Below are 24514 nucleotides of genomic sequence, written 5' to 3'. Positions count from 1 at the left end.
GCTGTCATTTATTCTTTGTTGCGTAAATGGGTGCAGTGATTTATTGACACATGCAACTAATACATGGACAAACAAAACAACAAAACAAGTTAACAAGCTTCAGAGTGTATTTGGTAGTGAGCACCCTTAATCTTCAACACAGCCTAAAGCTTTTGGTAATATTTAAAGTTGCCTTCTGGGACGACTGGCCGAGCTTCATTTGGAGGCGAGCCGTCTTTTGTTCCACTCTCTCAATATGACACCACCTGGCTTCAATAATAATGCAGCCTGGGTTCACAGTTCCACTGTTTTATTTTGGGGGTACCCCCCTATCAGATATGCCTTTACCTCAAAGTGTCTTTGCAATCACTGTCATGTTTAAAACTAAAGCTAGAAACTTTCCACATGGCATTGGTCCAAAATCTCACGCAGTCCTCTGCATTCACACTATTACCAAATTTTACCAACGTTACTGGCTGAAACACAAACCATGGCAGTATGTCCACTGTGCTGTACAGATGACGGCACACACTGAATTACAGCTGCCACTGATTACTGTAATAATCTGGTATTCCATTGATTAAGTAACCAGGTAAGTAACTGGATAAAGAGTATCCAGTCTTATTAAATAAGCAATAATAAATATGAAAAAACGAACAAACTGCTCATTAATCTCCATTAGTGTTGGTCATGTTACTTAACAGAAGTAATTAGATACTGATTACTTTCTTGAAGATGTAATCAGTAATCCATTACTTCACTGATTATTTTTCAAAATTAGTTACTTTATTACTTTTTAAAAACATGATACACAACCTGAATACGTAATAAAGCAACAGACCTTTGAGCCCAGTTTTTTTCTGCATAATCACATAACATTTAGTTAAACTTGTTTTAATCTTATAACTTTACGCAGATATCAAGTCATACTGAGCTGCAAAGGTAGAAACTACAATCAGTTTTTAGCAGTGACTTTTATATTTCCTTTATACATAAAAAAAAAATCCAGTTGACAATAAAACTGTCTTCTTTAAGAGTAATCTGGCCAAGAGGGCAGCAGAAAAAAACCCGCAACCAATACAACAGTTATGTTGTAAACATATTTTAAGTGGCCAAAAAGGACCGGATCGATTATAATGTCGGTACAATAACACAAGATTTGTAAAGATACTTGAAAAACAGGCAATTTTATATGTAACGTCTTTGTAAATCCTGTTCAGTAAAGTCTATTTACCAATATAAGTAAACACACGGAAATACCGGAAATCAGTTTTTGACAACCGGCGTGCTCGGTGCTCGCTCAGATTTGAAGTTTCATTTCTTCCCATGCAGTAGGGGTGGGGGAAAAATCGATACTGTGTAGTATCGTGATATTTTGTTTGCTAATAATGTATCGATACAGGGACAGCAGAAATCGATATTTTGTTACAAAAAAAGTTTTTGTGGACTCTGACTTCAGAGCATGTTGATCCTTTTTCTGAGCAAGAATCCTGACATTCCTTCACTGTCCAAATGTTTTTAACTTGTTTTATGGCAGCAATAAACATGACAGTTTACTTATTTTAATTTAAGACATGTTTTATTTTAATTAAGTTTAAAACTTTTTTATTTAATGTAAAATTATATTTTGTTTTAATTTACTTTCAAATTCTTCAGTTGCTGAAGGGGCTGCATAGTTTTCATAAATTGCATAGTTCAGAATAGCTGTAATTGTACCAGATGGTTGCATTCAGTTCAGTTGGACTAGACTGTAATACAAACCGTTCAGTTTGTCAACAATAAAACTGACTGAGATGAGAGAAAGACTGAGTGCGAGACTTTGTTATTAGATAAAATGAATATTGATCAAGTTTACCTTTATGTGCAGAATCTGAATATCGCAAAATATTTTTAAATTTCGCAATAATATCGTATCGTGAGTTAAATATCGTGATAATATCGCATCGTGGGATATATGGTGATTCCCACCTCTACCATGCAGATGTTTGTCAGTTTTTACAGAATCAAACTCAAAGTACTGTCAGTGCGTCCACGCTTTAAACGCTGCATGGTCGTACTCTCTTGCACACATCACACGTGCTTACGCCATCGTCATGAGACACTCTCACAAATAAAATCACGACGGTTTAGTAATGCGGTGTGCTTACGGGAAAGTAACAGTAATCTAATTACTTTTTTGGAAGAGTAATCTTACTTGTTACTTAAAAGTAATCGGACACTTCTGCCCATTCTCCATTTTAGAAACTGCAATATGTAATCGTTTAACTGCATAACATTTGTCAAAAAACCCCAAAAACTTTCCGATGTATTTTTGCTTTATTAGAATTTCTTTTAAAAAACAAAAACACCAAACCAAAAAAAACAACCCCACCCTTAAATGCTAAATACAAAAAAAAAAAAAATCAAAAACAAAACCCCCAAAGTCAAATAAAGGCTTGATCACAACACTTTAAAATATCAGTACCTTCATTAGGTTACATCTATGCTAGCAATGTCAAAATGTTACGTCGCCTGGCTCTCGACTTAATCAGAAAACTTGACCTCTGATCTTCAAGTCAAGGTCGGTGAGATTCAAACTCGCCCAAGAGTTTTAGCAGAGGCACCAATGATATCAATTTGAAAATCCCAGGCGGCTTCCTCTAGTTATGGCATTCACAAAATGTTCAGAAAACTTGACCTCCGTCCTTGGCCTTGAGGTCAAAGTCACTGGTAGGGGGATTTTAAGTCGATACACCTGTGGTATCTATGTACCTATGTCACCTCGCTCTCAAGCTGTCACATTCACAAACATAGGCATCCAAACTGCCCGCACAACCAGCATCATGACGTCAACACCCCCGTTGACCTTTTACGGCTGAGGGGTCCAGAGAAGACACATTTCCAACAACAGGAGTTACAACTGGATGCACACTCACAGCCAATATAATACTGCCATTTATGACCGGGGGGGGATAAATAAATAAATGAATAGCTCCCTCCCAAATGTGAGATGGTCAAGGGGTTGGGGGGAAAAAAAAAAATCAAATTAAGGTGTCTCATCTCTGTAATTTAGGCTTGCAGCCATAATTCTACAGTGTTCACACACAAACACCCTGTTACAACATGACCAAACCTGCAATCCTATCAAGACAGAAATCCTACTCACTCCAAGACTGGAGTGAGCACACCTACAGTTCACTATACTGGCCCATTTTATTTTCCACAACTGACAAATAGTCATTATTTGATATGAGTTTTAAGCACCAGATACACTGCTCAAAAAACAAAGTACTGGTGACTGCCGGTGATGACCCCTCAGACCTAAGTAGACACTTATTGCATCAATTTGAAAATCCAAGGCAACTTTCTTGATTGCATTGACAGGATTTTCAGAAAAACCCTGACCTCTGACATTGGTTGTGTTGGTGGTAATGAAATTAACCGATGCACTAGACGGACAACAATAGGGCTTCTTTTTTTAAAGTAGTTTTTATATTTGGCTATGGTCAGTGTCACTACAGGTAGCATGACATGATAACTGGACTCTACAGAGGTCGCACGTGCAGTTCACCTTCACTGGGATGACATATCAATAATGTCCCCCGCACAGCCTCAGCTTAGCTGTAAGACTTTGAATGTCTCTTATTGAAAGATTTCATTTTAGGCTTAGAAAACCAAACACAGCAACTATAAGCGACCTTTAAAAAGGGGGATAAGAACCAGGCAACTTTAATGCCTCAACATTGAGGCACTAAAGCAGGTCAAACAGTTTATCACTGTATGTCAATCACGTTAAATGCGATTTGCTGCTGTCCTGCTGGCACATTAAGACACCAGTCTTATTGGTGAGAAAGAAATAGACTTCCATTTTTCCTTTTCTGTGTGAAATAGACTTACACAGTGCACACTGGTCTGTCAGTCCCACCACCCACCAGTACTGGTAAAGTATTAAACACTTAACAAGAATCAACCAGAACATTAGATTCTATGATTCTGCAGTTTCTCCAGTGTTTGTTCCTATTAGCTCACTGACTTCTTGTTATTAAAGTTAGGTTTGATTCATCGCTAAAACAAAATAAAAATAAAGTCATTTCACTTCCTCTTAGGCCAATGAGGACAATCAGGCACTCGTGTATAATTTAGATGAATGCAGCGTCTTTGTTACATGGCAATGACAACTACTTCTTAGCCAATGCTAACAAGATTCACACTGTTAGATGGAGTACATACGCTGGGCATTATGCAACTGCAAGATGGGTGCTGGTGGGCTAATTCATTTTAAACCAGTGTAGTAAAATATGATTGCAAAGCGACAACTGCAGTTGTGAGGCAGCTGGTGTTGTGGTAAAGGTCACACCTGGTTTAATCCTGAGAAAGATGGATCCTGAGAAGAGCTAACAGCCAAGCTTCTTTTCCTCTTCCCCACTGACGAGTCTAAACACTAGGGCAGACAGTAGAGGGGCAGGGGTCAAAATTACACAGCCTCCATCCACCTTCAGTTACAGTTAACATGAGTACAACAGGCAGTTCTGTTTGTACCCACATTGTTTTCTCCTTTTAACAACTAACACTGTCCTGTAGAGCTAGGATATGCACTGGCTTTTGTACATGCGATGCTGGATCTAAATAAGAAATACAGTTTAAATAACCGTGCTACAGATTTGATCATTCTGGCCACCTGTCTAGAAGAAATCATATTATGGTTTTCTTCTGTCAGGACAACCATGGAAAGATCAGATCAAAAGTGTGTGTGTAGTATGGGACACATGGATGCTTCAGTATGATGTCTGACAAACACTTGGGGGAAATAGACAGCAAGTGCCATATCTCACTAAAGACCTGGGCACAAGTGGGGTTTTGGTAAACTGGTAGTGACGAGTGGTGAAGAGTATTTGATATTAACATAAAGCATGTAAAAAACAAAAAGCAAATTCATGGGTTAATGTCTTTTCTACAGTTAGGTTAGTATTGCCAAAAAACCAAAACCAAAAGTGGTTAATAAGTCACCTGTAAAGTCTGAAACCAACACCCAAGATTTCCTCTGATACAGTGCAACCTTACCAAAGATTTAAGGCTCTAGCAGAGGGACTAAGCTAATGTGTGGTTTGTGATTTGGTGATCTAAAAACAACAACAAACCCCAAATCTGGTTCTATTCAAGTTGGACATTCCTAGCACATAAATACTAATTTTTTAAAAATGTATTTTTTTTTTTTTTTTTTTTAAATGGTCAACACTGCATAAATCTGCTATGAAATATGACAGCTCTTATAACGGGCATGCGGCGTCATTTTAGCTCTTTAATAGGGGAGGTAGAAGCCAGCGAATGAGGACGTCCAGTGTTCTGTTACTGGCCTACTCAAGCTTACTTGCATTAGTGAAGAGCAATAGAGGTGCAATATTTACCCAGGGCATTCACATAGCACAGCAAACAGAGCAAAGCTAAAAATCAATCTTTGACAAAATATACCCACCACACAGGTAACTTGTGTTTTTACTGGACACTTTCCTTGCCACAAACCAGTACGCACCAGTAACGCAGGTATAAATGACTCATGTTGGGATTTTTGGGGCCATGACCAAGCAAAGGAAGCCTCGGTCTAACATTAGATGTGCCTCATCAGTATTATACTTCACATGGCAAGGTCTGTACACGCATGCACAACACTATACTAATTCAGCACAGCTCTGCTTTGTGAAGTGGACACAGATTAGACTACAAAGAAGCATTAAACAAATCCATGACTATAGTTTGCACATTGAGTAGAATCTGTGCCTAAATGAATACCAAACTGTCCTGAATAATAACCTTTTTCTTTTGATGAAAATGTTTTGTCCTGTTGGGACTTGTTGTTTCCATAATGACAGCACTCTTATTCACAGGGCCTGTGGGGTGGCTGCATATTAAGGAGTGGCCCAAAGCCTTACTTTCCTTAAAATTGTCAGGCCAGCTTCTTACTCTCATTTCTTTAGCAGTTATAACTCATCAGCATATTTCAATATTAGGAAGAACTTTCTGCATGTCAAGAAAACAAAATATTCAAAAGCAAACTACACACAAAGTTGTAATTTTTAGGTTAAAAGCCTCCAAGTAATTGAACAAGGTTCTTAAAAAGGAAAGATGTTAGGATTTCCACTGGAAACCTTTATAAATACAACGCCTGAACTTAATGAAAAGCTTTACTTTTATCACTATTAAAACCCATCAAGTGCTCAGTTTCACCTTAATTTGACTAAAACTGCAAAGCAAACATAATACTCAGAATTTTGATTTACGGCAGCTTTTAACTTCTTGCATGCAGGCAGTGCAGAAAAAATGAGCAAGACAGGGACAAAGTGACGGTAACTCAAACTCTTAACAGTTAAATGTTGGTAATACTGATCATATTAATAAGTATACACGAGCGTGGGACCCAAGATACACGTTTCTCAACTTCCAGATGAGTCACTCAAGTGACTATCAATGATTATGAAAAACATCCGATCTGGTACTAAATGTATCAGAGGCCTGTAATGTCCACAACTGAACAGCTGTCGATTCAAAGCACAGCAAATTGTTTCCAGTGTGGACACAGCTTTAGCACCACCTCCCTGTGATCTGTGTTATGTGCTCTACACCACTTGTGTCACACACCAGGCTGCGGGCCTAATCTGCCACGAGAGATTCAATACAAATATACATAAAGTGACAATAAACTACATATCCCAAAACGCAAGCCGTCCCATGAAGAGACAGCAAACTGCCACTAGATTAAAGTGTTTCTACAACACCACTGGGTTTAGTGACCATCTCAGAATTTCCAGAAGAAGGAGAATCGATGCAGAAGGAAGGCTGTTTAATGAGAAATAGGAAAATGAATATTTGTTATTTAAGAAGAAAAACCAAAACAGCTTGTGCTGTGAGCGTGTCGGTGGTGAGGGAGGTCGATATACGTTGTATTCCTTCACATGTATTTAAAAAAGAAAAAACATCAGTCATTTTAGTCTCCATCAAAAACACAACGTGGTTCAAGAATTAAAGGCAGACTGCAACCTCAGCAGAATGTGTTCATCAAAGCTACAGCCCAGAGGGACACAGCACCAACAGCTTTACTGTGGCCACTGCCCGTGCTTCAAAGAGTTTCTCAGTGTTTTTGAAGCGGTGCATGCCAAGGCTTTGTGACCAGGGATCCACCAACCAGATAAGACTTCTTAAAAAAAATAATGAAAAATCAATTTGTCAAAAAACAAAACACAGTAGCAGAGTGAGTGAGGGAATTTACAGGCAATCTTACATCCGTCACAGAGGGAGGTATCTGGCTTTTTCATTAGCTGTTGATAAAAGCACAGACAACACTGACACAGTGCAGTTAGCAATTTTTATATGGGGCGTGAAGGCTGACGTCTGTCTGTCCCGAGGAGCTCTTTCATGTAGCTTCAATGCATGGGACGAAGACAGGGAGGGACCGGTGTGGTGGAAAAGGCTGCTTGGTAGGATTAACATAGGACAAAAATGGGGGGGGGTGCCACAAACCTCTGATAACATTACTTCATCATCCATCAAGAAGCTTTGTGTGGATTGTGTGTATGGAGACATGCCATACCATCCACAGAAGCTGAGCAGGAACGTAGTTCTCAAACTATTTAAGCTCAGGAGAGATTTTTTTCATGAGAAGAAAAACAAAAAAAAACAAACAGAATTTGTGTTTGCCTGTGGTCAGCATCTCATCTGGATGGAATTATTATCCCCTTTTAACTCAAATCTTCTAATAGTTTTATTTAACTGAAATTTAATGGTGGTGTTTGCATCTTGTGTTCTTTTTAGAACACGACCATAGGTCACACCATCGATCCAACTTCACCAATCTAGTTGTGAACTGAAACAAATTTGTTCTTTTGAATAAATTCTACACGTTTCTGTATGTGCAGTTATGTATTCAGTGTGCTTGCAGAGCCCCCCTCTTCTTTTGTTTAACTACATCATTAGCTGGGGGTAGCTTATGCTGACAATGTGAAGACTGTTGAGCCATTTGTTTCTCTAAAATACAAATCTGTCCCACATTCTCAGCAGCTGCTCATCACCCACTGTGACAAAGCTCGTCCTGGACAAAGTTCACATGCTAAGTTATGAAGAGGTTATTTTTGCTGCTGTAGTGTGACTTTATTAAACTTATAACTTTAAAAGTTGTTAATTAAAGCAACGTGTCAACCTATGTTGTTGCATTTATGCAAATGTTTGGAGTATTTGTAACCCAATATCAAAAATCAGATACAGAGACAGTTTAACAGTATGGCAAAGTTCAATTACATTTATCCAGTTACAAATGGTCCTTTGAGGGAAACCACAATGCTGATGGAAATGAGTCCCCGGCTCTACACCACTCATCACATCACTCAGGCATGGTGACATGCAGACTTGAATTTGGTAACAGAGAGAGATTATGAAAGAAACTAACACTATTAAGTGGCCCAAAATGCATTAGATACTAACACTACCACAAAACAAGGTCACAAATTCGACCAAGTAAATGAAACTTACAACTATACTTCCAAGGCCTGTTATTTTTAAGGGATTTCTGTGAGAAACTGGGGTTTAATAGGAAAGCATTTAAGCAACACTACCACAGTGAAGCATCATTAACTGGTAGATAAGGACATCTGGGAAAACAGACCGGTATGTCCAGTAAACACAATAACTTCAGGAAGTAGACTCAGAATTGATTCCCACCAGTCACAAAGCTCCTTCAGCATGCTGACATTCAGTCCACGTTCATGTTGGACTTTACAGGTGTTCAACATTTTGCGACTGCATCTTGCAGTTGCGATAAGCTCATGTTGACACCACTAAACGGTGTTAGGTCCCTATCTGGACCTACAGTTGGCAACAGTAACCCTGGTTCTGCACTGCAGTTTTGGTGAGTGTGGTCACAAGATTAACCAGATGTCCACCAACTGTACGTTAATGTTAATATGAGTCCTCCCGCTGACAGCAGATCCAGAGCAAAACAACAATTACTACAAAGAAACAAAACGGATGCGAGCAGGGCTGGCTGGTTAGTAGCGATTTTCAAAATAAGAGCTTTATTTACTTATGTTCATGGATGATAATGTTGGGGATCGACGATGGTTCAAGGTTAATGGCAATAGCTTTTATAAAGAGGTGTCAAATTTGTATCCAATTTTTCCCACAGATGCATTTAGAGATTCAAGCCCATTTAAATCTACCTTCAACCAATATTCCCAACATGGGGATGGGGACTCATGAACATGTTCACAAATGCAGACTTGCACATGCCAAGTCTAATTTGCGTGTGTTGGGAGAATTTTTCAGCCCTCATAATCCTAATCCATAATCCTCTTAATCCTAATAAGAGAAAACAGGAGGACTGATGTTTAAATGAGAACTTCTTCAAGCTGGAAATGGGAAATAAGGCTTTGTTCCCTCTTGTAAAATACAATTCATACTTGTGCCCAAGGCACCAAACCCTGCCGTTCAATAACACAGATTACCATGTCCCTTTCCATTTCTAGTAGACCAAAAAGAAAAGTTGCTAATATTTATAGTAATAGTCACACCTGATCTGCAGTCTTCCAAAACCAAAACAGAAAATGACGAAGGTTTCTCCATTTTAGAAACTCAAAGTTTAACTGCATTCAGGCAAAAATGCAGATACAACACTGATGGAACAGTGTTGTATCTGCTGGATGACAGACTGTGTGTTCAGGTATATGTGGTTGTGTGTGCAGGATAAGCCCTTAAAGATTTTGTGCTCTATAAATAAAACTACAATGAAAAAGAACATGTGATGGCTGCAATGAAGAAAAGTGAGCATATTCTGAAGTTGTCCCTGAGCTTTGCTGCAACACTGTGTGCTGCTGAAAACAGCCTCTCTGCCGGTGTAGATGGTAATAATTCAGTTACCAAACAGCTGCAGGTGACTGGTTCAGACTCATGTACATTTATAACTGGCCTGCAAAAAAAACATTTTTATATATTATTACAAATTAATATTTTATATTATTTTACATTTAATTAAAACATTTTTATGAAGGGCTTGAAATCAATATGGTCTTGTGAAAATCCTCACCGTTTAAACTGCCCCCTGCTTGGTGCAGGTGTCACTGCAACAGAAAGTGGGTCGGCTCTCTTCAGCTTAAACTCCGTATCTGACCGATATGCACATTTTAATGTAGCGTCTGTGGCTTTTGGCTGCGGATGTGAGCAGCTACAAAGTTCAGTTTTGTTTTTGTCTCCCAGCTTATTGAGCAGGTGGCTTAATGAGTGACTTTGAGCTTTTTCCCTGTGTGGGATTTACTGTGATTACAGGAACAAGTGCTGCTGTTTTGGATGCTTTCCTTCACCTACGCTCACCGTCTTGTGCATATAATGTAATAATTTATTAATTTTGACTTCCCTGTGAAATCTATTACTCTACACTGTAAGTAGACAGACTGCGGCTCCACGTTAAAATATGAAACCATCATCTTCACTGCTGCTGGTATCAGAAGTCTGTTCTTTAAAAACTTGGGGCTGCATTGTTTTAACATCATTATGTTTTTTACATTCACAAGCACACTCCTAGACACACCACAGTTCTATTACAGATCTGTTTTAGTGAGAGGTTCATGTTTCCATGGTGCCGACTGGAGTCATTACACAAAGCATCAAAGCAGAAAACCAAAACGTTTGTGTTGATGACGTCACCATCAGGAGATTACTAAAGCTATACATTTACTACCAGAGGTGTCTATTAGGAAGCAGGACTTCAGCTTATCCAGATGACTTCAGGGTTAGTCCTGGTTTTCTGTAGTACAAAAGGTGATTGACTTACAGAGGTGTAACTTGCTATAGCCTCATGCTATAGATGTTCCAGATTAGACATCGACAGGTATGAAATCACTGCCCACTGACTGATTCTGCAGAATACAGCATCACCACTCCTGTAACCTCTGCATGGAGAGTTGGAGGGTGCTTCCCTGATGAGTATCAGTAATAGATCTAATTCTTAGATGCAACTTTAATCCTGTGTTTTTCCCCCGTTGGCAGCAAACACTAACACTTTGGTTGTTCATTTACCTTTAATTCATGATCCTAAAACAGGACACTTCCTGTTTGAATTCTGTTCTTAAACTTTACTCTCAAACCCTTTAAAGACAACGGGGACAGAATAAAAACTACAAGTGTCCAAAGCAGGTTATGTTGGGGGTTTCATTTTAAAATCACCGTTTTCACTGTTTCTTTTATTCACAGCATGTTTTAAGAGCAATGTGGATTCTATGCTGGGGGCATACATATGCTACTTATTGAACTGTACCTAAACCCACTGAGTGAAGCACACACTGTGTTGCATTGTCACAGAAATGTGCATGTATTAATTTGTTGATTTCGAAAAGGCATAAAATGTTCCTATATTTCTCTTTTACACTGCTGTAACTGCAGCTAGTAGAACACCTGTTCAAATTCATTTAACTTTGATCTGCCGACAAATTAGAGTCATTTCCCCTTCTTCCACTTTATGTGGAAGAAAAGTCATGTAACCCATGAAAAAGCCCCTTTTAGATGAACTGGATGCTGCCAACACCCCTTTCATGTGAACTGCAGGTGAAACCCTGGATTAACTCAGATTAACCAACTTCATGTGACCGTATAGTCTAGTCGTCAGTGATTCCATATAACTGAAAGACGTATGTTGAAACTGCTTCATAATATCTGGCCCCTGTCATATCACTATCCTCCAACAGGTCTATACAGTCCTTGAATATGACATACTTATGTACTGGTCCTGCATATCTTACCTTGTTACAGTGACGGCCGATGCCCATGAGAAAGTTATCTGGTTTGATGTCTCTGTGGATGAAGTTCTTTGTGTGTACATACTCGATTCTGCTGATCATCTGAAGATATAAAAATGTGTTTTAAATGTGACCAAATTACTACAATGGACAAAAGTTTCCAGGTTATATATGAAGGCAGGATACAGATAAACCTTTGCTTAGTTCCCTTTTTTTAAAAGCCTGCAGAGAAGTGGGTGTGTATGAGCTGGATACCTGGTCTGCCAGCATAAGGACAGTTTTCATGGTGAAGCGGCGAGAACAGAAGTTAAACAGGTCCTCCAGACTGGGTCCAAGCAGGTCCATAACTAGGACGTTGTAGTCCTTCTCTTGGCCATACCACCTGATGACAACAGTAACATAGAAAAGTAGGTTTTCACGGTTGATCTCAGTCACAATGCATTCTCTAAACCAACTTCACAGGCTGAATATACAGCGGTCCCTTGTTTATCCTGGGAGTTACGTTCCAAAAATAACCTGCGATAAGTGAAATCTGCAAAGTAGCCAACTTTATTTTTTACAATTACTATAGATGTTTTAAGGCTGTAAAGCCCTCACTACACACTTTATACTCGTTTCTCAGACAGGCAGGAACATTTTCACACTTTTCTCTCGTTTAAACTCTCAAGTTCAAACCTTCATAGAAAACAAGTCCAAAGGAACCCGCAGGTGGCGACGTTTTGTCGACATTGTTGTTTGTTGGGGAGAAAACGTACAAACATACAGTCCAGCACTTCAGAGTCACACTGCTAGTGATCGAAGATTTATGTAAATGTGACAAGCTGAACGTAGCCAATCAGGACGCAGGACACAATACGCCGTTTAAAACAAACAAACAAAAAACAAACAAACAAACAAGAAAACATGCAAAAGTGCACAAAAATAAAATCCAGTGAAAGGTGAACCGCGTTGTAGCGAGGGACCACTGTAGACCCAAAGCAGGTTGGCCTCTTATAAAAAGGCTCGTTTTACGTGTCCCTTGTGCATAATAAATGAGTCGTGTATATATAAGAACAAAAGGTCACTTTGAAACAATTCTAATGTGTTTCTGAGGTACAAACATGAGACATTAAAATGTCACGCTGTTCCATGGAAGCCCATCACATGAATTCTCTCCACCAATGACATCATTGCTTAGTGGGATTCTGGTTTAATTTAGTTGTTCCGACTGACATCCTGATGTGTCAACAAGGAAACAAGAAAACACAAGTTACTGTGACGCAGCAGAGGTTGAACTTTTTACCTTTTAAAATTGTTTTAAGACAGTCTCATTTTTTCCTCCCTACTCTAAAACACTACTGTGATGTGGAGTCATGTGACTCTGGAAAAAACATTGAACACAATCTGTTCACTAAAGCCAGCTATGTGTCTAGAAACATGGAAAAGAACAAACCAACCACGGTTCTTTGTATATTTATATTTTCAAAACTAATCACTGAAAGTCAGTCTTTTGATTTTGTTTTTTCATAGAATATTTTGTTAGTAAATAAATATCTGTAACAAACACCCCTTTGCTTTGCATTGATGTGCTTTCATACCTCTCTAAAAGCTCAATTTTACTGATTACAGCTTGAACCGAGATTACTTATACAGGGATTATACTTCCCACGTCCACAGGTGCTCAGGTCCCAGTGACAAGTCGCCTCATCGTTTAGTTAACACTGTAACTGTTAATTTTATGAAAAGGCAAAAGAATGAAATCGCAGCTAGAATTGCTGAAACATAACACCTGTTCTTAAACAGCTCCCATGGCTTCCAGTTCACCTAAGTATCAATTTCAAGATCTTGTTCATCACTTTCAAAGTCCTTTATAACCCTGCTCGCCTGTCTTTATCAAATGTTCTCCATACGTACTCAGAGTACACTCTGCTCATCTTCCCCTGTCTGCTCACCTGACTACCATGGGACTCAGAGCCTTTAGTTGTTCTGTCCCAAGACTTTGGAACGCACTTACACCAGATCTCCAGACCAAACTGCACTTTTAAACCACGTCTTTAAAGGCACCGATAACAACTGTATAAAATGTAATAACAAGAACAACAAGCACTCAAAGTATTATATGACATGCCTTAGTCACCCATTCAGACAAGCTTTTCTACACCTAAGTGCTTTCTAACATCCACACCCCAATAGTTGCATTGGAGAGGAACTTAGGGTTACAGTATCTTGCCCAAGGGTACTTTGGCATCCAAACTGGAACAGTCAGGGATCGAAGCACGACCTTTCAATTAGTAAATGACCTGCTCCACCTCCTAAGCTACAGCTACCTTATTGAAGAGGTGAGGCCCAACACGACAAACAAAGAGGGATCAAATGTGTATGCCAACAAGCGTAGAAAGATGAATTGAATGGACGTACAAACTAGTGCTGCCACGATTACGTCGACTATCAAAATCATCGACGACAAATTTAATAGTCGACGCGTCGTTTGAAGCTTTGTAAGATACAAAAGACGCAGGAATAAGTAGTAGTAGTATTTAAGAGTGTAATAACAGACTGAAACAGAAGATGGCAGCACTGCATGTCCAGGGATGCCAGCTGCCGTTAAACCCCGAAGAAGAAGAAGCTGTGTCAGGTTTCATAGCTGTGTCCAAATTTAGCGGCTGCATCCTTCGGAGGCCGCATTTGTAGGCCAATTAGGTTACAGCGACGCCGTGATGACTGTCCAAACACTTAGATAACTTAAAAATGTTATTGTTTGGCTTTTCCAGTGTTTTATTGGTTCCTCAGTAAATCTGTTTGGCTGAGATTAAAGTTAGTTTTCACACAGCTGAATAAACGTCAAACAGACAGCTGATTATCAGAAGTGTGAGATGCTCGAGAGTTTACTCCAGTGTCCTGTTATATTTTACATAAAGAACAGACGGCCGAGTTTATTAAACTTCACCGAAACAATCTGCAAATTTCATTAAAATTTAATAAACTATCATCTTGTCTTTATTTTTAGTTAGCACAGACCTGAAACACTTAAAGCTACAAGCTAATGATAGTTATATAAGAGCAGATGCAGCTGTACGTTTTATGTCCAATGGATGATGATCTGATTAGTCGACTAGTCGCAAAAATAATCGGTGACTAGTCGACTATCAAAATAATCGTTTGTGGCAGCCCTAATCTCAATTCATACTTATGTGCGATCTCATTTCCAAATGACAACGATTTTAAAAAAAGAAAAAAAAAAAAAGACGATTGTACCGCATTTTGATCCGGGACGTAATCTGCATGAAAACAAGCGCTCACTCTTCCTACCACGTGATACAGAAGCTGGCTGCTAAAATTAGCAGGGAAAAACAACGGAGAGCACGTCAGGGATGACAAGAAAGTGACAGGAGAAAATCCGTCCCGGTCAACCACCCAAACATCAATAACGGGAACCTTATACAGTGCTTCCCTATACACGTCGAACTCCCGCAGGCACAAAGAAATCACGGAGGCTATCACTTATCACCTGACCAAAGATATGGCTCCCATCAACACTGTGCAAAACAAGGGATTTAGGAAAATGATCAACACCCTCGACAAACGCTACACAGTGCCGTCCCGCAACTATTTTTCTATTGTTGCACTACCTGCTCTGTACACGCAGCGTCGAGCAACGGTGGAGACGGAATCTCAAGCAGTACAACATTTGGCAACGACAAAATGAGACATTTGTTGTTTTTATGTCTCAACTGTTGCGAAGTTGATGTGCAGTTAATAAGCGCAATAAATATTTATACTGGAAAAGAAAATTGTGAGAGAATCGTGATCTCAATTCTAAGCAAAAAAAAAAATCGTGATTCTCATTTTATGCAAAATCGTGCAGCCCTAGTGGCAACCATGCTGGTGCACATTAAAAAAAAACAAAAAAAAAAACTTGTTGAGTTGTCCATAACATTACAGAAGGTCTCCGAGGGCGAAAAATGATACCTGTGACATTTTACTTTGTATGCTGTTGGCCTGTAAATGGTGGAAACTGAGGAAGGGCTCAGTTGTCATTAAAGTCTGCCTTCACTGAGGCCCGTGCTATGATGTCCCATGACTTGGCGAATCCAAATAGGTGCTAATGGAAGTAGGGTGTTTATTGACCTTCGATTTGAAATGGAATAATGAAATCTTTGTGTTTGAATAAACTTTTAATTAAAAGTAACATAACTGAGTGATTAATCCACTTTATATTTTTTAAACTATCAAAGATTTGGGGGAAATTTTGAGCCCAGAGGGAAACGGGTGTGATTGTGTGCTGCCACTGAAAAAACTCAAATGATTTAAAACAAAACTGCAGTCTCACTAACGTTAACTTCATAGTTTCATTTTGTTTTCACTCAGAACAGGCTATACTCTTATGTCAACAAGGTCTAGAGGCAACATTTCAAAATGAAGAGAACAGTTTGTGGCACTGCATTTGACTGAAGTAATACTGAAGGTGTAACAGGGTCGACTGACAATTTATACTACAGTTACCACTCTGTGGGTAACTGACAATTTTATTGCTATGTTTGGTTTTTGCTTTTGTATTATTTTATATTTGTATCGATCAGCACTTTGGTCTACCAGGTGTGTTTATAAAGTGCTATATAAATAAACGATGATGACGATACTTTAAATAAACTGGGTGGGGATGAAAGGTGTATGGCAATGAGGGTCAAGCGTCATGATTCCTTGTTAAGGAATGTAATTAACGGTTACAAATGCCTTTTTGACACTGCCCATTAAACAGGGACTTAATTCAATGAATATCAGTCTCTTAGTTTTAGACGAGCTGATGAGTCAACTAAACGAGACCAAAAGAAAAAAAAGAGACTAAGAAATGAATTCCCAGGAACAACCCTACCTGTAACTGCCATAATTATCTTATGGCACGATATATTTTCAATCCATAAGCCTGGTGGGAATCAACTATAGTCACAATATGCACACAACTGACAGCTTTACCATGATTTTGAAGTCTGTAACATTCACAGGCCATAATCATGACCCCAACACAAGGCTTGAGTCACTTCTTTACACACAAAAAAAGCCCGAGCCACAGTGAGGAAGTTGCACAAACTGGTATAGGTGGGGCCTGAATAAAAGTCAAGTCAGACCGTAGCAGGAATGTAGGAGAGGCAGCAAGATCAGCAGGTTGCGCAGGCTGTAGGCAAGAGTGTTTCAACATGAAACCAGAACTATGAGCACCAAGACTCACTGAACACAGCTTGTTTGCAATACAGTTAAAGTGGAAACTTACTTTAGACTTAAACTACAAAAAAGCCAAATTGAAACAAGCCTAAACTGGGATTTATGGTTTACAACCATTTTATAACCCATACTAGTGGCTATTAAGGCTTTTATAGGATTTTCAGGCTACATCACCCTAGAAAACATTCCACAGCATTACAAAGCAACTGTTGACAGGAAATTCTCACCAGATGTTGGTAACAACCCCTCTAATCCACATATGCAAATTCAAACCATAGATGTCCATAAATGATGTGTAATAATGAGGAACTATGTGGGATCACAGAGTTGGACACAGCTACTGGCAATCCTCAGTAGGTGGCAGCAGATTTTTATCAAGAACGTCTCAGTACATTAATCCTTCCATCAATGAAGCATGACAGTGCCGTATGAAAAATAGCCCCACGCTATTATGTTCCCAGCTGCAGACTTCCCTCTTTTTGGGCTAATATGCAGTGTCTTTGGCCTCTAAACACTGTGTGTACTGAGGCATCCAAAGAGTTTAATTTCAGTCTCATCTGACCAGACTATGTTCTCCTTAGACCCCGACGACACGGTATATGACATGAATAGATGACTACCAGAATGTAAACACGTCAGAAAAGCTGCCGTTTAGCACACTGTTAAACACCAAAGTCAGTCGTTTCACTGAAAGTCCAGTTTAACTGGGAAAAAACAAATGCAGTACTCCTAAATATCCACTGATTAGTGTGTAATTATGTCTTTCAACAAACAGATGCAGGCTCAATTTAGATGTAGTTTATTAAATGAACACATACATTACTGAGATGGACATGGCCGTTCAGCCTAATCACAGTTCATGTATGTTGCTAGAGACCATTCATCTACGTAGTACTGCCAAAGGCTGAGGAGAGTGCTATAGATACAAATTTTAATTGATGTGAAGGATCATAAAAGTTAATCTCATTTATTTAGCCCTAAATCACAACAGTTGTCTCAAGGCGCTTTACAGACCCTACAATGACACAAAGAAAACAGGTAAATATCACACCTATGAGCAAGCCCTTTGGTGACAGCGGGAAGGAACAACTCCCTTTTAACAGGAAGAAACCTCCAGCAGAACCAGCCTCAGGGAGGGGCGGGGCCATCTGCTGCGACCGGTCGGGGGCGAGCATACTTGGATTCTACGTTTGACAATCTAGTCCAAGTAGGGAAAAGTTGAAAGAAAACCCCCAAAACAACTCAATTTAATGTGAAAACCACCAACATGTTGAAAGAAAGCTTTTCATTATTTGAAATACAAATATAAGGTGGGCAACAAAGTTCTGTCCAACCATTCATATAAAACTGCAGCAAATTCCTTTTTTGTTCTACTACAGAACAATCGGGGAGACAAGATGCCACTAATTATTCCTGATAGTTCTTGTCCACCACAAGACAGACGGGTGTATTGTTGCTGCCCTAACATTTATGTTTTTATTCCATACACAGTTGGTGCAGAGCACCCACAACTGTGTTCTACATGTACAGTGACAGAAGGCTTTGGTGGCTTTTTAGTCGTCTCATTGTTTTAACACACAAAACAAATGGCTACGCTACACACCAGCTACACACTCCAAACACATTCAATGTCAAATCTCTCACATTTCAAACTCCATCCCAAAACTTTCCTCTCTTTCTAAGCAACCATATGCCACGTGCTGCCACATCATTTTTGATTGGCTCATGTGGTACATTTTGTAACCAATGAAAGAAAAGTGTCTGTTTTAGTTTGGAGGGATTTTCCCCTCGGGTATGAAACCTGCTTGCGAGCGCTGACCTTAGAAAATCCAGCTACAAGTCTAAGATACAAAAAGAAAAATGAATTCTTTTATTTTTTTAATAGAACACTTAAATGCTAAAACAAGTGCCAGGAGCATTAACAAACGGTACATGATCAGCAGCTTGTTCTGAAGGTCAAATATGAACATTATCACGTGGCTGCTTTGGATAGTTTGATGCATGAAGTCGAAATGCCAAAGACAGGTTAATCTTTCTTTCTTTTTTTAATTAAACTATTGACTATCACGCTTTGTCACAATGAATATCTGAGTGAAGACACAATGTCTAAACGTTACCTAAATATATTTCTTTGAGAAATGGCTGCTGCACCATGGCGTGCTTGAAATCAGTTGGTACAGTTCCCATTAGAAGACAGGTGTTAATAATGGACAACACACTAGGTCCAATAGTTTCAAAGACGTCTTTAAAATAACGAGTGGGGATAATGTCGAGGCGACACAGAAACAGGCTCAAAGGCATCCAACAGCTGATAAATTTGGGGGAACAGAAGCTGGAGGAGTGATATGAGACCTGATAGCAGTGACCTTATTGACAAAAAACAAGAGTTTTCACAGGTGGCTGGAGACCCTGGAAAGTGTTTGGTGGTTGATAGCAGAACTAATGGTGTTAATAAGACACGAGGTCTGTGACAGGAATTACAGATGATGTCTGATAAATACTTCTGTCCTAAAATCCTTCCTCTAACACCATCCTGCTAACCAAACAGGGCTTAACATATCAAAGGAGAGCTGAAGGTTTTCTCTTCTTCGTTTCTAACAGCACGTTGAGTCACGTTGTTTAGCCAGGCACCTTTTTTAGGTTTAACACACTCTGTTTTAAAAGGAGCAACAGTATCAAGAGCAGCTGAACAAAGCAGGTGATCAGCACTCATCTTCAGGGAGCGACTGTCCAGCTGAGGGACACCAATAATCTGTTCTTCAGCAGGAGTGATGATGCAGACTGTGTGCAGGCATTTTAAAATGCAGTCTGTTTTTGGAATACTTCTTATTGAAATGTGTTCCTGTGTATTCAGTGATCAATTATATCAAACAACATTCAAAGGTACAGTTAGAGTCTGAAGCTCAGCTCAACCGGTCTCTGTGGGTTTACCCAGAGAGTAGTGACTGAACTAGATCTGCACGGCAGGGTGGACTCAAAAGCGATAAGGATGAGGGGCAGGTCCAGGTCAGCGCTGCTCATTTCCCAGCTCATCCTGTCTTGATGCCTTTTGGATCTTCTAATAGAAGTCTTGTTTATTTCTGTCACCTACATTTTGCCCTGACCAATTACACATGAATATTAAAAAAAATACAAATAAAATTAGGATTCCAGCTTTTAATTAAAACTCTAGTTCAATGACTACCACAAACAAAAAACACACGTTATCCAACTTTCACACTGCGTGCCACGATGACAAAGTGACCCAAGCTAATTAAATGGCTCGTCCCTCCTCTATCATGGTCAGTAGTGACGCGTGTTCACACTGCATTAAAGTTTGTTTGCTCTGTAGTTACCAATGGCTAAAAATGGTCCTTCAAATATGTTCGTCTGTGGACATGAGTGGACGGGTGTTACACCAGAAACCAAAAAATGAACCAGAAATGAGGAAATCCGCCTCCAGTTTCTGCCTTCCAGCACGCTAAAGAAAAATCCAGTTGACCTTTGACAGCTGCAGCCTGCCCTACATTTAACACGGGTCACATCATTAACAGCAGCTACCCAATTCCTTACTAATGCTGGTAATCAAGGCATGTGAGACCTGTCAGGAATCTAAATTATTGTGGTGTCACATCTGTTCTAAATAAACATACACTAAAGAAAATGTAATGCTTTCATCAAAACAACCGGTCCAACTCACGACTAATGAAACAAAAACGTCATCATAAGCAGTCTTTCTGGCACAGACGATGTGAACAAAGAGGTGAAATACCGCGACCCTGGTGCTCGGACTGAAGTGTACACACTGCATAGTTCAAATATACAGTGTGGAAGTGGGACGCAGCTAGTGTACTTAAGATTACCGCTCACCCTAAATGGTTATTATTAGCAGTTACAGCAACTAATATTACGTGTCCCCGCTGACGGGCCCTGTAGAGGCTTCGTTTACGCGCTGCAAACACACACTGCTGGGCATGGTCTGCTGTTTTCGCTTCTGTTCGCCGCCGCCATTTTCTGACAAGGGAACGGAGGACATGTTGGAAGCTAGCACAACAAAAGAGCGGCCATTTCCAATCACACAGTCCCCTTTCCGCTCCGTAACAGCTGTAATTCAGGATACAAGTACGCACCTAGGGTCTGTACACGGCTGTCACCACGCAGCCAAAAGTGTCAAACGGAACCGAGAGGGAAGCGTTTGAAAGCGGTGGCTGGAAATACATAATACACAGTGTGTCCTCGTAGCTGTTGGGCTGATTAGCAGGCCTAATGCCAGCAGGGTTCACAATCACTGTTAGCCGTCTTTTTCCCAGAGCAGACGGGACGACATTTATTGACCGAAATAAATGTTTCCATGTTAGTATCGACACAGACGCCGTGCCGCCCAACCATGTCTCCTTACCTGATGTGTGGAATCCCGACACCGCCTTGTAGGATTTTGTATAGTTTGCTTTCGTATAACAACTGCGGATGTCTGGCCTTTTGTGATTCCAATTTAACAGCTACTTCCTGAAAAATAGAAACACGACAACAAATACACTTCAATATTAACCATTCTTTTTACTACTAACATCCAGGGATTCATAAACTGAATGCAGCTAAAAGTATTGTGTAACCCTAGCAGATAAATAGAAGCTGTGCACTTTCCAACCTATAAAGTTATCGCACACATAGGACAAAGCTACCGTCATATTCGGTAAAATTATTTAGCAACTTCCAGAAGACAGCTAAACAATCCAAGATGTAGAAAGATGCACCATATTACCTCTCCATTTGTGATGTTGATGGCCAGATATATGTCGCCGAAAGATCCTGATCCGATTTTTCTGACGAGTTTGTATTTTCCACCGACTATGAACTCTGCTTTAGAGCCACTGCTGCTCGCCATATCCACCAGATATCAAATTCCACCTGATTTGCTTTAGGAAATTCTGTGGCAATTTAGCCCGATTGTCAGCAGAACATACGGCGTCCCGTATATCCACTTGGTGTTACAGGGGGCAATGTGGGCTAGCTGTTACTACAAAATATTTTCGAAAACCAATGAACCAGGCTTCGATAGATCTCATATATAGTTTTCTGGCTTTCGTCTGGCTACAATAATCTTAGTTAAAACACAAACTGGTCAGGTAAACGCTCAATGGCGTGTTAGTATCGACGTACAAACATCCAGAACTAAATTAGAACAAGCCTAAGGCCTTTAACACCCAACCAGCTACCTCGAAGTAGCAACTAATGTCCGTCAAATCTAACGTTAGCTAACGTTAGCATCAAGCTAACGTCGTCGTAACGAACGCAACGGAGAAACTGTCCAGGTTTCCTCTGCAGTGAAGAGCGAAAGTAAATCTTTATACTCTCGCGGGTGCCGTTGCTTCTTCGATCTTTTAAAGACGTTTTCAGCAAACTTTAAGGGTCGAAACCGTCTGTACAAAGTACAACCCACTCACTCCGCCATCTTGTCTTCTCTACCCTTTCTCTCAGCTGGTTGCCGTTGGAGGCGATTAGCTAAGGTACCTCATGGCCCCTTCAGTTGCTATCGGAAATAAAAGTAAATATAAAAAATATGCCACAAAACTTAGTGCTAAGAAAGGAAATATGCTTTATGTATGCCCGCAGTATAAATGCTTTATAACGCAACATTCCTAGTTTGAATGGCCTTAAAATTTTGTATATTTTGTTTCTTTTTTAATTTGTTTTTTTGTCCTATCGCGTGTCGACGTATGTTAAAGGCCAATTAATTTTTATTAATCCTTTATTTATCCAGGTAAAAATCTCATTGAGATTAAAAATCTCATTTACAAGGGAGACCTGGCATCATAGCAACAAAAGTCACATACCACATAGGTATATAACATTTAAAACAAATACAATATCCCATACAAACATGTGTAAAATATACAATAACAGATCAAATTAAGAGTACATTAAAAACAATCACACTGAGTAAAAGAGCTGTTCTCTCGTTCCTTTAAAACAGACTTAAACTCTCCCAAGGTAACCAATTCTGATCATTTCAGTTCCTTCTGCAGATTATTCCAGGAAGCAGGGGCAGCGTATATAAAAGCCCTTTTCCCCAATTCTGTTCTGATTTTTGGGACAATCAGTTGTATGATTTTGTTCGAACGAAGGTTGTATTGGTTGTGGTTTTTACACATATAAACACATAAATAAGATGGAACCAGCCCAAGGAGAGATTTATAGATAAAAATCAACCAATGGGAGAGTCTGTGAATATGCAAAGATGGACATTTAGCAGCAGCATACAAAAAACAATGATGTACACGACTTCCATAGCCAGTAATAAAACGTAAAGCACAAAAGGCCAATTAATTAACCGTGAAAAGTTCTTTTTGGGGGGTTAACTTTTGTTTGGTTGATAATTTGGTCAGGTTCCACCACAGAGCACTTGAATGCACCAGCAGGTGATGTTTTCGAACAGACTACGTCATGTGACTGGAAAACATGAAATATTATTCCAAAATATGTTACAAATATTTGCCAGAAATTCTACATGGTCATTCAGAGAACGAATATGACAAGGGTAGATTTTTTTAGTGGGCAGTCAGAAGACCAAAAAACAGATCTTTGTTCCTCAAGTAGACCATTACACCTTTTGCTATAATGTCATATTTTATTAGGATTTTTTTATTTTGAGATATTAAAATCACAACAGACAAAACTGGGGGACAGAAAAGCAAAAGAAGAAAGTAAGACAAGTTTGGCAGGGAGAGAAAAAACAAGACAATCTGCTTGAATACCTGCTGAAAAAAACCACACAGCAGGGAAACCATAGCAACAACCAGCATATGTATAACTAAGAGTAACATACATATGATAAGTGTTACTGAGCAGCACACAGTATTAATATTACATGACATGTTTAGAGGCAGCAGCCGACCAAGATGGTGTGTGTGAGCGTGCTGTGCTCATAAGGTTTCTGTGTTTAAGTATCTAATAGTGTGTGGGGGGAGCCACAGGCCTGCCCCCCAGGACATGAAAGAGCTAGAATGGTCCAAGACACAGTCATGTTGCAGCGCTGGGTGCTGCGGTACAGAATTCACCGGGTATGGATCCTCTCCGCAAAGATCTCCAAAACAGGCCAATAACATTCCAATCTTCCAGGTCCCAGAGGCAAGTGAAAGGAAGGATACAGTCAGAGTTGTGAAAGAGCTGCTCAGCAGACACTGAAACTACCTCCCAAATGGACATCCAGACATCCAAACTAGTCCTCGAGATTCACCAGCACCTCCCAGGTCGATAATAGTGAGATTCCTCAGCACAGCAAGAAATAACAAGCATGGAGCCAAAAAGTCTTTTTTTACATAAATGGACATTCTTTAAAAAAGACAACTGTCCCGATCCACGAATGAAGACAGCAAATGTTCACGAAATCAAAAGAAAGGATGTCCAGGCCAAATGTCTGCATCCAGCAAAAGTGAAAATATATCTGCACACCGGAGAGGAGACTTTCGCTGCACTAACGGAGGCCACGCTGCTGCTGGAGAGTCGAGATATGCTGTGGAGAAACGGAGCATGTTAAGGACAGCTGAAGGAAGGCTGGACGTTAAGGGTAAAGGGCAGAGGTCTGTTGACTCAATTGTAAGAAAGAA

General features: G+C 39.7%; 1 protein-coding gene across 3 annotated transcripts in view; it reads right to left on the bottom strand.

Annotated features, from left to right (window-relative positions):
- csnk1a1 (casein kinase 1, alpha 1) overlaps nt 1-22407 on the bottom strand; it is a 28616-nt gene extending 6209 nt beyond the window's left edge. Inside the window, exons 1-5 of one of the 3 annotated variants that reach the window (XM_086261610.1) lie at nt 21670-22407; nt 21307-21413; nt 11985-12111; nt 11733-11831; nt 4316-4399 (exon numbers count right to left, since the gene is read on the bottom strand). In XM_086261610.1, coding sequence (XP_086117736.1) covers nt 4316-4399; nt 11733-11831; nt 11985-12111; nt 21307-21413; nt 21670-21792 — 540 coding nt within the window. In that variant the 5' untranslated portion in view covers nt 21793-22407. The remainder of the gene's footprint in view (nt 1-4315; nt 4400-11732; nt 11832-11984; nt 12112-21306; nt 21414-21669) is intronic. The other 2 variants (XM_086261619.1, XM_086261629.1) reach the window with 2 other exon arrangements.
- Between the last annotated feature and the right edge of the window lie 2107 nt (nt 22408-24514).

The sequence above is a fragment of the Aulonocara sp. 'chitande type north' Nkhata Bay genome, linkage group LG2, assembly GCF_057382095.1.
Source record: "Aulonocara sp. 'chitande type north' Nkhata Bay isolate Kocher_YH1m ecotype deep benthic linkage group LG2, A_spYH_male_GT1.1, whole genome shotgun sequence".
NCBI lineage: Eukaryota > Metazoa > Chordata > Actinopteri > Cichliformes > Cichlidae > Aulonocara > Aulonocara sp. 'chitande type north' Nkhata Bay.
This window is presented reverse-complemented; position numbering and strand designations above follow the sequence as displayed.